At 36.4% G+C, this 14,454-nt stretch overlaps 1 protein-coding gene across 1 annotated transcript; it reads right to left on the bottom strand.

The window, feature by feature from the left end:
- Window positions 1–11,484: 11,484 nt before the first annotated feature.
- LOC142356555 (cilia- and flagella-associated protein 20) lies at window positions 11,485–12,952 on the bottom strand. Its single transcript, XM_075408436.1, has one exon. The coding sequence runs from the start codon at window positions 12,472–12,474 to the stop codon at window positions 11,896–11,898; it is 579 nt and encodes a 192-aa protein (XP_075264551.1). The 5' UTR covers window positions 12,475–12,952; the 3' UTR covers window positions 11,485–11,895.
- Between the last annotated feature and the right edge of the window lie 1,502 nt (window positions 12,953–14,454).

Below are 14,454 nucleotides of genomic sequence, written 5' to 3'. Positions count from 1 at the left end.
CAAAAATTGGCCGATATGATCCGGTTTAATCATATCGTGTCTTGATGCTTGCTGTCACATAGATTACGGCTCACCAAACGTTCTTTGATCATAGCTCAAGCGAATTATCATCCGTTCAGGCCAACTGAGTGTTCATCATCTTGCCCACCAAAATCGGCCAGCCTGAAGCAATCAAATTTCTCACAAATCATTCGGCGAATTTTTATCAAGTTTTTTTTTCGCTCACAGTCATGGGCATCAATCTGGCAGAGTTCTTTAAAATATCCTGAGAGTCATTGGACAAATTACCGCAAATACAGGTGAATTGTATGTTTATATTGTCCTAGTGCACAAATGTAAATCGAATTGTGAAAAATAAGAGAATTATTGTGCGACGCATTAAGCATTCTATAGAACTCATCCTGTCATATCCAAGCACACCTTTAGTATTTTCTGCAGAACTATTTTTGTTCAACTCACTGTTATGTGCATCAGTCTGGCAGACATTCCGCATATATCCTGATACTCATTTGACGAAATACGGCAAATACGGGTTGACCGTACGTTTATAATGTGCTGGTTTAAAAATATACAACGAATTACTGAGGAAGATAGTCCTTATCTTATTCTATTTCTGTGCGATGCATTAAACATTCTTTAGAAATCATCCTGCCCCATCCAAGCACACCTTTAGTATTTTTTTGCAGAACTCTTTTTCTACTCACTGTTATGTGCATCAGTCTGGCAGACTTCCCGCATACATCCTGAAGCTCATTTGATATGTTTATAATTTGCTGGTTTAAAAAACATACAACAAATTACAGTGGAAAATAGTTCTTATCTAATCTATTTCTGTGCGATGCATTAAACATTCTTCAGAACTCATCCTGTCCTATCCAAGCACACCTTAGTATTTTTTGCAGAACTATTTTTGTTCTGCTCACTGTTATGTGCATCAGTCTGGTAGACTTCCCGCATAGATTTTGAAACTCATTGACAAAAAACCGCAAATACGGGTCGATTTTATGTTTATAATGTGCTGGTTTAAAATTATACAACAAGTTACTGTGGAAAATAGTCCTTATCTTATTCTATTTGTGCGATGCATTAAACATTCTTTAGAACTCATCCTGTCCCATCCAAGCACATCTTTTGTATTTTTGAGGAACTCTTTTTGTTCCACTTACTGTTATGTGCATCAGTCTGGCAGACTTCCCGCATATATCTTGAACTTATTTGACGAAATACCGCAAGTACGGGTTGATTGTATGTTTATAATGTGCTGGTTTAAAAATGTACTACAAATTACTGTTGAAAATAGTGCTTATCTTATTCTATTTCTGTGCGATGCATAAGACATTCTTTCTAATTCTGTCCCATCCGAGCTCACGTTTAGCATTATTTTGCAAAATTACATTCATTTAAATGCTGAAAAGCTGTATCGAGATTTTTGCTACTATTGGTTGTAGATTAAATACTAGTCATCAGATTTTTAATCGCTTCATAAATTTTAGCAGATTTGCTGTAATTGTGCAAAAAAATGTTTGGTTTCTGAATACGTTCTATAGTTGTTCTTCACAAAAAGTACATGATATTATCTGAATTTTTGAGAAATAAAGCCCTAAAAAAGCTTTACGAGTTTAATTTTTTTGTAATCATAATTGGGTTTCTCTTGGAAGTTCAAGATAAAAGAACGTGAGAAAATTGTTATAGTTCTTTAAGAAGATTGTTCTACCCTGTACCTGTTGCGTTCAGCTGTAATTGTTAAACTGCGGAAATTATTGTTATTTGCAGCTTTGTCATTGGTTTTGCTATAGATCCCGATATTTTTTGTTCAGTTCAGGTGGAATAACCATCAGGTTCAAAATTTTGTTTATCTGAGTGATAAGCACATTTAGGTTGATATGTCTTCAGCGTTCAACTTTGAGGTATATTACCAGTACTTTTTTTCTAATTTGCAGATGTTGATTTTTCTTCAAAAATATAAAACTGAATGCAAAGTTTATTTTTCAATTTTGAATTGACAATATCTCTTTTATCTATTATTTAATACCAACCTATCATGTTTGCAAAACATCATCGTAATTGTGTCTGTTTTTATTTCCTTCATTACATTGTCCTCATACTTGGAGTATTTTCATTAATTTTCCATGTATAAGAATATTTTTCGCTTTTTGCCATGGGAGAATATAGACACATTATAGACACACAAGGGATGCGAGATTATAGACACATGAAACGGGAGCAAATTTTTGAATCCTTGTTCCAGAAGTTAAGAGGCGAGTTGGCCTAGAGAAGTGTGTCATCAATGAGCGGGGACAATCTATACTGATAAATTTTTCGACTCATCCAATAAGTGGGGAGCTCCAAATTTAATTCTCTATCATATGAGTTGTAACTCAGTGGCGGATGAAATGCGATTGCCCAGAACAGGAAGTTTTACCTCATATAATTTTTCCAAGAAGGAAGCGAGTGTGATTGCATTGGTGATTCGAGTTGAACTCGTGATAATAACAGTGATCAAAGGGGGTTTCACGCAATCGAGGGAATAATTTTTGCGGTCTTTGTTGACGAATTCGCAATGAAAACAATCTCGAATTTCTTTTCCGGTACCCGGTGTTAAATATACTCTAAATTCATTCATAGTTTTTCAAAGAAAATTTAGGTTCTAGCGATAAACATTTCGCATGTTCTCGTCCAAAGCTCTGAATCTTCAACAGGGTGACACTTATTTTTGGGTTAATTTTTCTAACACAAACAGGTTATGGTCGAAACTGAATGGACTTCGTGGATTACAATTTCGTGCGCACACCAACTATTTTTACGCTCAAAATAACAATATCTGAGCGCCCAAAACAAGCAGGACAATCTGATCTGACGCGGAGTACACATGAGTTTGCATAGAGGCAGATTGGAACGCAATACGAACGCGATATAAAATTTCCCGCAGTTGTTTGCTACTAGGAGCAACTGCGTTGACGTTCCAGACCGACGCAACCTCATTTGGGTCACACACAGGTGATATAGTCAACCCAAATTCCAGAGTCTGGAAGGTATTATGGGTGCACGACAGTTTGGGCAATAATAGCAAAAAAGCCTCGCCAGAGGCTGCTTGGGTCTGGAATTGTTTGGTTGAGCAAAGTCGTGAAAATAGTTCGACCTTAAGTAACCTAAAAGTTGGTACAAGGATCGCACGAAAGTCTTATCACAGACCAGTATAACAAACCTATACACCCTGAGACAATTTTGCGGAATTTTATCCAAGCATGTTTGGATAAAAAGTTTTTGAGTTTTTCCCATTGACTCAGGATTAACACTTAGGTATTTAAAAGACTTACCTTGTTTGGCTTGGTAAATTTGAATTGGTATAGAAAGTGGACGGATAAAAGGTTTTATGCTCTAGTCTGATCAGAGATCTATATTCGGACTGTAACTAACTATGCAGTCCTAATTTCATTATCGTCTCAAAGTGTCATTATCGTTGCTCGGGTAATGCTATTGAAATTAAGCAATGAAAACAACGTTAAATCTCTTTGCTGACGATGATGGTTTTATAACATCAAGTCAAAAACATAGCCTGAAAGACCTGAATGATGTTCGAAAAATGATTTTTGTCAATGCTGGCAGCATGGTCTAATCATCAGAGATCATCCATGCATATGATGGTCTGGGACAACATTTTGAGCGCACTTTAGTCTGGACAATGGTCTGGAACTTGTCTGGACAATGGTCTGATGCTTGTCTGATCAGAGGTCATTTCTGTCTGGAACTAGTCTGATCAGAGTCACACTTGTCTGGAACGGTCTGATCAGAGGCAATTTCGAGCGCGACCTCAACCTGGGTTGTGATCTCAGCTGGGTTGGATAATGAATGGTTTATGGTACAAAAATACAAGGTGCGCAAAACAAAGCAAGTTCAACATTTGTTTCAGCAACCACGCCACCAATTACGACACTGCCACGTGTTGGAACGCCACCAGTTCATCTCCCTACCCAGACACCTCCAGACCCAGACAATTTAAACAATGGATAGAAGTCACTTCTTCTGTCAACATATCTGGTTGCAGACAAAAAAGGAACATTCGGTTCCCCACGCCCGTGTCGTGTTCTATCACAAAATTACAGCAGATAATATACAAATTTGAACAGTTATCCATAGTATTTATCTATTCAAAAGTATACAAAGAAGTTTTAGATTAGCTAAAAGAATATATTTAACATGACAGGCATGTGAAATTTCTGTGTTCCGATGGACGTTATTTCGATTACATTTCAGATTACGTTTTCATGAGAATATCATGAAAATCGTATACGACTTCCTGGGTCGAATGTCCTCCCTGAAATCCTCCCATTTTGTTGTAAGAGTGGGGGCGTAAATTGTCTATGGGAAGTAAATTGATGTAAGTGTAGGGGCATTTTATTCAGAGGGGATAAAATGATGTATGAGTTGGGCTGCAGTGGGAGGACTTTTGAGGAATTACCCCCTCCCCCCTGACTAAAATTGCATGTAAGAGTGGGCTGCAATGGGAGAACTTTTGAGGAATTAACCCCCTTGGCTAAAATTGCATGTAAGAGTGGGCTGCAATGGCCTGCAATGGGAGGACTTTTGGGCTGCCAAGGCGGGTAAAATGGTGTAAAAGTGGCTGGTAATTTGTTCGGAGGGGGTTAAATGATGTCATAGTTGAGCTGCCAAAGGACATAAAATGGTGTAAAAGTGAGAAATAACTTGTTCAGAGGGTGTAAAATCAGGTAGGAGTTGAACTGCCAAGGGGTGTAAAGCGATGTGAGAGTTAGGGGTGATTTGTTCAGAGGGGGTATAATGAGCTAAGAGCTGGACTGCCAAGGGGGGTAAAATGGTGTAAGAGTTTGGGGGTAATTTGTTCTGAGGTAGTAAAATGATGTAAGAGTGAGGTGGTAGAGGGGTCATTTCTTACAAGTATTATTCATATATAGAGACCGTCAATAGTTGGACAAGCATTGATGGTCTGGAGGTTGAGGAGAACCAGCTGAGGGTACAGAGGTTGTGAGCTCAAAACTGGCAGTCTTCAAGTATGGGGGCTAAAACAATATACGATTGGAGGGGGTTTAAAATGATGTAAGAGTTGAGGTGCCAAGGGGGTAAAATAGTGTAAGAGTGAGGTGCTAATTAGTTCAGTTCAGAGGGGGTAAAACGATGTAAGAGTGGGTTTGCAATAGAAGGATTTTTTAGGAAATTGCAGCTCAAAACTCTTACGTCTTTTTGGGCTGCATTAGGCTTCCAATGGCGGTAGAATGATGTAAGAATGAGGTGTTAAAAGAAAAATAACCCCCACTCTTACTTTTTTCGACTCTATCATTGGAGGTATAATGATGTAAGTGTCCGGGGGCACTAGAGAAATTACATTACCCGAGAACTAACATCATTTTACCCCTCTTGACACACCAAAAAGATGTAAGAGTGGGGGTTAATTTGTCTTTTACCCCCTCACTCTAACACCATTTTACCCCCGTTGAAAGCCTGATGCAGACCAAAAAGACGAAAAATTCTGAGCTGCATTATCCTAAAAAATCCTCCCATTGCAGCCCCACTCGTACATCATTCGAACCGTGTTCTTTCGACCAACCTCATCTGCTTGGTCATTGGAGCGAATTCAACAATTGGTGGAGACAAAAAATAAATAATAGCTCCAGAGCAGAACAAGGAAGCTCGGTAATATGCGTTCACGCATAATGTTCCAACCCCGCTTAGCAACAAATTTGACTGAATTGTCTACCAAATGGATGGAAAACTTTCAAAAAAAAAAAGAGAAATTGATCAAAAATAATTGGTGTATGAATAATAAACTGACTCCAACTTCAATCACTTAGTAATTTTTTTAACGTCTTAACAGTGGGCCGAGACCTGACATTAAGACTAAAGAGACAAGGCAAACAAAAAATCAAATGACAACAAACATTTACATCCAAGACTCAATCTATTTTTTAAGAAAAAAACTACAAATCAACAAAATCAAAGTAACCAAACAAACTAATTTGTATTTCAGTAGAAAAAACATAGAACCAGTCATTACTGAAACTCGGTAACAAGTAGGTAAGGAAGAACAGAAACGACAAAGTTAGAAAATTATTTGTTTTCCTAAAAACAATTAATTTCAAATAATAAAAATCTTTAGATATCAATTCAAATCTCGAAGTGAATACTTGGAGACCTGTCTTTATTATCCACAACATAACATACGTCTGCAAAATAAATCACAAATTCAGATTTAAAAAAAAATTGTAAGAAAAAGGCGTGAAAGCAGTTAAAACCTTGTTTTAATCCAAAAAATACAGAATGTAAGTTGTGCCTTCTTTCAGCAACAATGAAACAACGAACGGACATGTGAGTTTTTACTAATGACACTAGGTAACCAGTATTAACAACAAACAAACTAGGTAACAAGTATTAACAACAAAATTAACAAGCATTTTTCAAAACAATTAATTTCAAAGACATGAAAACATTAGCCAGCAACTGAAATCAATGAGCAGGTTCCTTTAATTCTCAAAAAAAACTAATAAAATCTTTCATTAATCAGAATATGTCATACTTCTACGAAAAGAACGATAAATAGACAACCAAAAGTAATAAATATTTAAATAAGAAATAAGATAAACCGGGATGGAAGCCGTTAAAAAAATAAGCAATTTAATAAGAAGCTTAGTTATTTTCAATTGCGCCTTTCCTAAACACCAAAAAAATTGATAAGCAACCTGTAATTAAGGCGAGTTTTTCACAAGTACACAAAGAAGATTATCAAAATTCTAAAAACAGCAAAATTACAAAGCTTTTGATACCAAAGTCATGAAAAACTCAAGCTATCAACTGAACTCAGTAAATGGGCTCCTGTTTTTCCATAGTTAGCCGCTAAGAGCTGCAATTAACCAGAATTCATCAGTCTGCCACAAAAGGAACGACAAACGAAGACAGAAGTCGAAAATTAAGGAAATCTTTAGCAAAACACTCGTATGAGCGGCGCACTGAAAAGATTCGATATTTTAAATTGCGCCTTTCTTTAACACAAGTAATTTGATATCGACCAGTAATTGTTGAGATTGGATAACTTGTAGACGAAAAAGAACAGTAAATTGCAAACATTTATTCCGAATATGTCAAACGACTACAGATGAGCGACAGACATAAAAAATCCATTAAATTCTGCTAGAAGACGGTGTCGAAGCAGTTAGCACAATCTAAAATCTAGTTGCTGAAAGACTGTTTTGTCTAATTGCGCTTTCCAATTAAATGCAAATAGTTTGATATCTAACCTGTCAATAATACAACAAGAGGAAATGTCCCTCAGTGATGGCAAACGGTTCAAAAATTTTTAAAAAAATGTGAAAACTCATATCGAAGCAAGAAAACCTACATTACTTAAATTTTTAAACCGCAAAAAATATTAAATTCTAACTCATTAAAACACTGACTTGTCTTTGCCGACCCTAAGCAACAAGTGAGCCAAAAACAGGAAAACGCAGAGCTCAATAATCCATTATTTAATTTTTAAAAAATGTATTTTTAAAGGTGAAAAGGACCAAAAGTTTTCGACTAAAAATTAGATATATTTTCCTGAAACTACATCGGAAGCCAATTGGACCTGTCATTAGTACCCTTTGATTTGTTCCTTTCTTTAATTTATCGAAGAAAAAGAAAAAAACGCAAAAACGATTTTTAACATTCTTTCATCAAAATTTGAAAATGTGAACAGTAAGAACGCAAATCAGTCAAATGTTCAAAATTAAAGACTCGATAACTCTGTGGAAAAACCGCAATTCAGAAAAATCTTTCAGTTATTCATTCTATACTAGACGCGCTTCCTAATGATACCGCTCACAACCCTCTACGATGAATGCATCGATCGGCGATAATTGACTGAACAAAAAAAGCCGCTTGAGATATAGTTCCTCCCCCCACTGAGTGGGTCGGATGCATTAGAATTGAGTTTAATATTGTCACGTTTATTTTCCGAGACGTCACCAGAAATCGTCATGTAGGTTTTTCTTTCAACCAACTCTCGTCGAGAGAACAACAGTTGCAAAACTTACCTGGGGAATAACACGTTAACGCGCAGTTAACACATCTTCGTCATTAGACTAGTAGGAGTTTATTACACTCTTTATCATCACTGTTACCATTAAAGAAACGGCGATAAAAGAGATAAAATTAGTCTACATGTGAAAGTGGAAAAAGATCTGGCAGCTTGCATCAGCGTTTTTTTTTGTTTACAATTGGTCGCGATTCTTTTCTTTCTGATACTTGATTTCGCAAATTTCGGAAGTTACTGGTTATTTTAAGTTAAACCGCAATTCTTTCAATAAAAAATTATAAATTTTTTCTTTAGCACTATCCTTGACCAGCTAATCAATTGGCTACAATCTGTTCAGAAAATGAGCTTGAAAATCCCACAATTTCAACGAGGAAAATACCCAAGCCAAATAAAGACACATTTCATTTTAAAGAGCTACGCTATTTGGCTATGCCTTGATATCCCGTAGAACTTGACATGAAACTATCACAGCCGAACAACTTTTTATATCGCATTAGAAGCAGCCTGGGTTTATTATCAGTGAGGATTTATTCCCTAGTCCCCTGCTAAAATAGCCTTTTTTTAAATCAGCTAAGCTCCTACTTTTTGCAAAAAAATTTCTGGATTTTTTTTTAATCTTGTTACTTCCAGAAATTGCCTCGCGTTATGGCTGCAATATAAATTTTGGCGGAGTCATGATTTTTCTAGTTTTTTAAAATTAATTGTCAAGTTGAGCAAATATTGGTACGGTAATTATTAAAATCGGACCAGCTCCTCTGAGTCGACAATAGAAGCCAAGTTAGGTTTAGAGAGACTGCCTCACTAAGACAGCAAAGTTCACTAGAAGAATTAAAACAAACCAACTAATGTCGGAAGAAATGCTCTTGAACGGCAGGTGCGGCAATTTAATTCAGGGGCTGTAGCCTATATAATTTTTCTTTACGGGTGCAAAAACAGTTAACCACGCCTGGATTCGAACCATTGACCTCCCGCTCTCTGAGAAGCACTGACCCCTCGTTTATCAGGCCTCTTTTGCTATGCTGCAACCAATTTTATTTTAGCAAAAATCTTTACTTCCGATTCAGAGCAATAGAGATCACTCAAAAATGAAGATCAAAAGCGTGAAAAAGTCACTAGAAAAGTCAAAGAATGTTCTTCAAGAAAAGCGCACAATTGTCCACCGAAAAAATTGCATTGCAAAAAGACCAACACGTTTTCCATAATTGCTATGAGCTCCGTTCAAGAGCAATTAATATTCTGCACAATTCATCCAATTTGGTCAACGAAACTTATCTATACCTTTTAAGCAGTTTCTCATACTGTAAAAAGGACAATGATAGCTGTATGCAATGATAACTGATCTGCAGCAAAATTTCGAAATTCTTTTGAATTGACCCTGGTTGTTAAAATCTAATTTTCTGATGGCCCGGTGGTTCCTACAAGAATCTAAAATCTAAGCTTTCTAAGTTGATGGAAACTTGACGTTAAAAATATTGTCAGCGAAAAGTTCACACGATAAGATATCAGGATACCCCTAATCGAATCCGTTATATTCCAAAAATTGGCCCTATATATTCTCTTACGGCTTTCCATAAAATAGACCATATTCTATTGTAGGTGACACAGAAGCATTGCAAAACTTTATCACCGGCTATTTGTGAACTAATTTGTAGCCTATAGGCGATGTCAGAAAATTTTTGGGCAGTGATACGCAAGGTTCATCGATATGTCAAAAATTCATGCACAAAATATTTTCAACTATCTTTGATTAGAACAGTTTTGACAAGACCGTTTAGGTATTTTGCAATTTTGTTGCGGCCGAAAGACACATGTTTTTTCATTGATTTTTAAACAGTTCTGATCAAACCATTCCGTTTTTAACATTAGACAAAATTTACTACTTTCATTAACTGAGCACGTTGTGGTAGTATTATCTACATGCAAAACTAGTATTGAGTTCAAACAGCATTGAGGCATATCAATCAATTATATTAGGAAGAAAGTTAATTCTAACACGCATCACTGTGGTACGCCGACATTTATATCAATTGAACATGACGTCTTATTGTTTGCTTAAAGGCATTATCATCAGTCTGAGAAATAACTTTCACTTAATTCGGGTTTTTCCGAAATCGTTTTTTCTAGCTTCAAGATAGAAATATGATGGTTAAATGAATAGTGACAAGCCAGATCATTATTTCCTAATGCCTCGCAGTTTAATTCAGTGAACCCTACTAATGCATTGATAAAAGATTTATTGGTTGGAATCCTAGGTGTTTGGGGGTTCTTATTTTATGTTTGCTGACAAAACTCTGTATTCTTTCATTGATCGAACTTTAAAACACAATTAGATGGTCTGTACTGCGACTAACTTGTCTGTAGTTTTCAGTGTCAAGTTTACTCCCTTCCTTGTTCAAATGAACCATTTTTTTATGTTAAAAAATCCTTTTCAAAGCAGGTGTCAAAATTATTGCAAAAGTAATCACATATTACCGGAAATGAAATCTTCAGACTTCCGCTGTTTAATCCATCATGACCAGCAGATTTATCGTTTTAATTAATGAGACCTAACAATTTTGCTCATTCAGATGGTGCTGTTGGAGAGAAAACGTAGCTCTTTTCAGCTCTGTTGATTTTACTGTTATCAATAGAAGGTTTAAATTAGACGAAGTTTCCACTATTTATGCAAAACAAAATGTTCAACAGATTTGGTTCATGGTACATATGTTGCCTTTTTTCGTGTTACAAACTGTTTGATACGCCTGAAACAAAAACGAATTAACAGCCACATCCTAGGCATCGTAAAAATTCTTTTCCTTAAAATCAGCACTACTTACATTTCTCTGCTCTTTTATTTTCTTATTATAACGTGTTTTTTAATATAAATGCTGCGAAGTTTTTTTGCCACAATTCATCATCTAATAACGACAAACTGGAAAAGGATTACTAAGAGAAGTTTTGATGGTAATAGTTTTATGATGTTCTTTCACAAGGAAATGATCAAGGTACCTTTCTCTTGTTTCTGCAACGCGGGTTGGTTTTCCATTAAGTAACTTAAAGCCAACACTTCTTGATTAATTTTCTCAAATTCGGTTGTAATAGATTTATCTCACAAGACGTTAACAGTATGGTCATGACAATTTTAAAAAGTTGCATTTGAAGGACTATCCCATAATAGCCCCCCCCCCCCCCCCAGCTCTTAGTGGTCATATAAACTATCAGTAGCCTGTTGTCCCCTTCAATTACAGTAAAATTACATGATGGGTCTATAATTGAAAAGATCCAAGTTTAATTATGCTAAATCTTTTCGGATTCTGCCATTATAACCCCCCGATACGTTAAGTGACCCCTAAGTGTCAGAGCGATTGAAATGCTATAACGTGAATACTAGGTAATTTGTCATAAAACCCATTTAAGAAGCACAAAATTAGTAACGGTTCTTTTTCTAGTCAGCAAAATAGTTCGCAAATCACATTCTATTCCGATCTCAATTCTTATTGTATCAAAACAACGCAGTACTTATCAAAATGTTTTAAATATCGTAACGAAATATTAACTGGCTATTAAGAGTAACGATAGCAAATATTCTATCACATCATACAAATAAAACAACGAAAAGTAAATTTGAAAAAGCACGCTTCGCAGCATTATTTTTGACTATGCTACAACTCAATATTGATGAAAATAATCCAGGTCTCAACACAATTATGTTATTTAAAATTGATTAATTGGGGGGAATGCTGAGAAGCGCTATCGTTTAACATTCAGTCGTTGTCGGTGTCAGATTCTGTTTTAAGTCCGCTGTACTCTATGCTGTCAATAAATTGTGATTCGCGATCTTTAATTTATAGCTATGGTCGTTTGTCCGCGGCTTATTTTCCCTTTTGCTGAACGGGCAAGTACAGTTTGAATTCTGCGGGTAGCTCGTCCTCGGAGTAGAGTCGGTCGGAGAAATACACCCTTCGGATCCTGCAATTGCAGTGGATCTGGACTCTCAAGGTTTCTATATAGTTCGTACCATACGCCCTCCTTGTGAAGTCGGAAAGGTTGAATTGGATCTGGTTCCAACCATCGTCCAATCGCATTGGCATTGTACAGATGAATGGCTTCACTCGCGTTGTGCTCTGATAATTGCTAGCTCTGAACCGCCTTTTTACGCACTTGTCGTCCAGGACCTGCACTTCGAATGTGAAATACTTTTTCAGATTCTTGATGATCATCACCAAGAATGGCAATTTGATTCCTAGTGTTTTCTTCACATCGCAGGGACATGTGATGTAGGTGGTGCTCACATTTGTTCCACAGATTTCCAGAACTAGGGACTGGATATCGTTATCTGTTATTCTTTTGATGTGACCATTCCTCACTTTAGCTGACCAGATCTGTAGCGGTTTGCTTCCTATGCTGTAGAGGATGGATAAGAACCCAGACTGGAATGTGTTTTTAAACATATTTAATCTTCTGTGTTTAAGTTAAAATCTCTACCAAAAATCTGCTGACTATAAAAAGCAGTGGCGTTAGAATAACAAACAGCTTCGCCGTGAAAATATTTATCAATGAAAGGTACGAAGATAAAACTGAAAATGGCACGTGCTTCTGTAAGCAACCAAGCTGATGCGCTCAGCAACAAAACTAATATATTCACAATCAGTACATTGTTGCTGCGCTACTTTACGCGCACTATGTCTTCAGTATACATTCACCGCGTTGTAGTTGTATAGTAGTAACAGTATCACAGGTATAATACACAGCTGCTAATCAATGTACGCTCCATTCAGAATATAATCTCTTCAAATAACAAAAACAACACAACACAGTACTGAACCACTGCATTTCCTGAAGCACAAAATTTGTCAAAGCGTGGTTTAAAAAGGTGATAAAAACAATATGGCATGCACTATATCATTAAACATCAAACATTCTTAATTAATTAGACAAACTTCTACGGCTTCTCAATCAGTAAAATTCCGGCGATAAAGATCGATTGGCTTCTCGGATCTATTCTCTCACGAGAGCCCCAGGCCAGGGATTTGGAAAAATTAATTTTAATTGCAATAATTGGCAATTAATTGATTGCAATAATTGATTGGTTCCTCTATTTTAATTGCAATAATTGATTGGAACGACCCAATTAATTGCCCAATAATTGGGAAAAATTGAAGCAGCATTTTGCCAGTTCGCAAACCCACCACTAGAGAAAAAGTTCCCAGATCACAAACTTCTGTCAGAGATTTCATGTAATTTGGTAGATTTGGGTGTTAAAATAGTTTTTGTCGTTGATAGAAATTGAATAATTCTGATAATATAACCATTTGTGAACATTTTTGGGTAAATCAAGGCAGAATTATTTTTAAATCTACGAAAATAATTGATAGAACATCAAATTTAATTGATCAATAATTGCAATTATTGCAATAATTGATTTTTATGTTTTGCCAATTAAAATTAATTGATTGCTCCTCTTTTTGTCTAGCCAATTAATTTTTCCAAATCCCTGCCCCAGGCTCACGTGCTATTTTTAACTTAGTGACATGCTATATAATAACACAAAATTTGTAACTGGGGGTCATAAACATAACCCACTAACGGCACGGCGGGCGAATTTCCCTCCAACGAATGGCGAATGGTTGGTAAATAGCTGCAGCTTAGAGCTAACTTTGTTTTCCCGTACCACCGCCAGAGATTTAGAAATTTTTGCCCCGCCATTGAGATAAAGCTTGCCAATTAATTATTTGCAAAACTTTTCAAAACCAAATGAATTAACTGGCAAAATGTTAATGCCTTTTTCCTATCCGTATTTAATTCAAAATTTACAATGAAATTTAGAAAACTTGGTCGTGACCGCAGAAGCGCCTGCAAAATGGGAGAAAAAGTGGATCTTTTCCGTTTCTGCCCCCAGCTTAGCGGAATCATAATATTTGCATCCCCCGACGCAAGTGCTATACCTCTGTAAATGGAGGAGCATAACGTACTGGGGGGACAAATGAAAAAGATCCGAAAAAGTTTACAAAGTGATCTGATTATATGAATATTTTTCAGCAGCACAGCAATAAGAAAAGAATGCTAGTCGAAGCCTATAACGATTAAGGGTACCTGAATTAGGTTAATAAATTGCTTTAAAGCTTTGAACCAATAATTGATTGTTCTAAATTCCAATATCAATTACCTGGTTGATAAGCTTCTCGATAGCCAATTATCAATTATTCGGGTCTTTCCCATTATAGCCCCTCATTACGGTATAAATAACAATGACTGAGGGAATATAGGTCATATGACCACTAAGCTTGGGGGGGGGGGGGGGGGCTATAATGGGAAAGCCCTGCGTATAGTCCCCCAATCAAATTCCGTAAACGCATCTTAATGGGTGCTGTAATTATGGGATACACCCCGAATCCATACCCCGAGGTAAAAGTAAACGACAAATTAATTCG

This window comes from Convolutriloba macropyga, chromosome 2 (assembly GCF_964194025.1).
Source record: "Convolutriloba macropyga chromosome 2, txConMacr16.3, whole genome shotgun sequence".
NCBI lineage: Eukaryota > Metazoa > Xenacoelomorpha > Acoela > Convolutidae > Convolutriloba > Convolutriloba macropyga.
The sequence above is the reverse complement of the archived record's forward strand: the minus strand, read 5'-3'. Positions and strand labels throughout refer to the sequence as shown.

Coding starts and splice junctions, on each gene's coding strand:
- LOC142356555 (XM_075408436.1), bottom strand. CDS start 12,474: ATGTTTAAAAACACATTCCAGTCTGGGTTCTTATCCATCCTCTACAGC.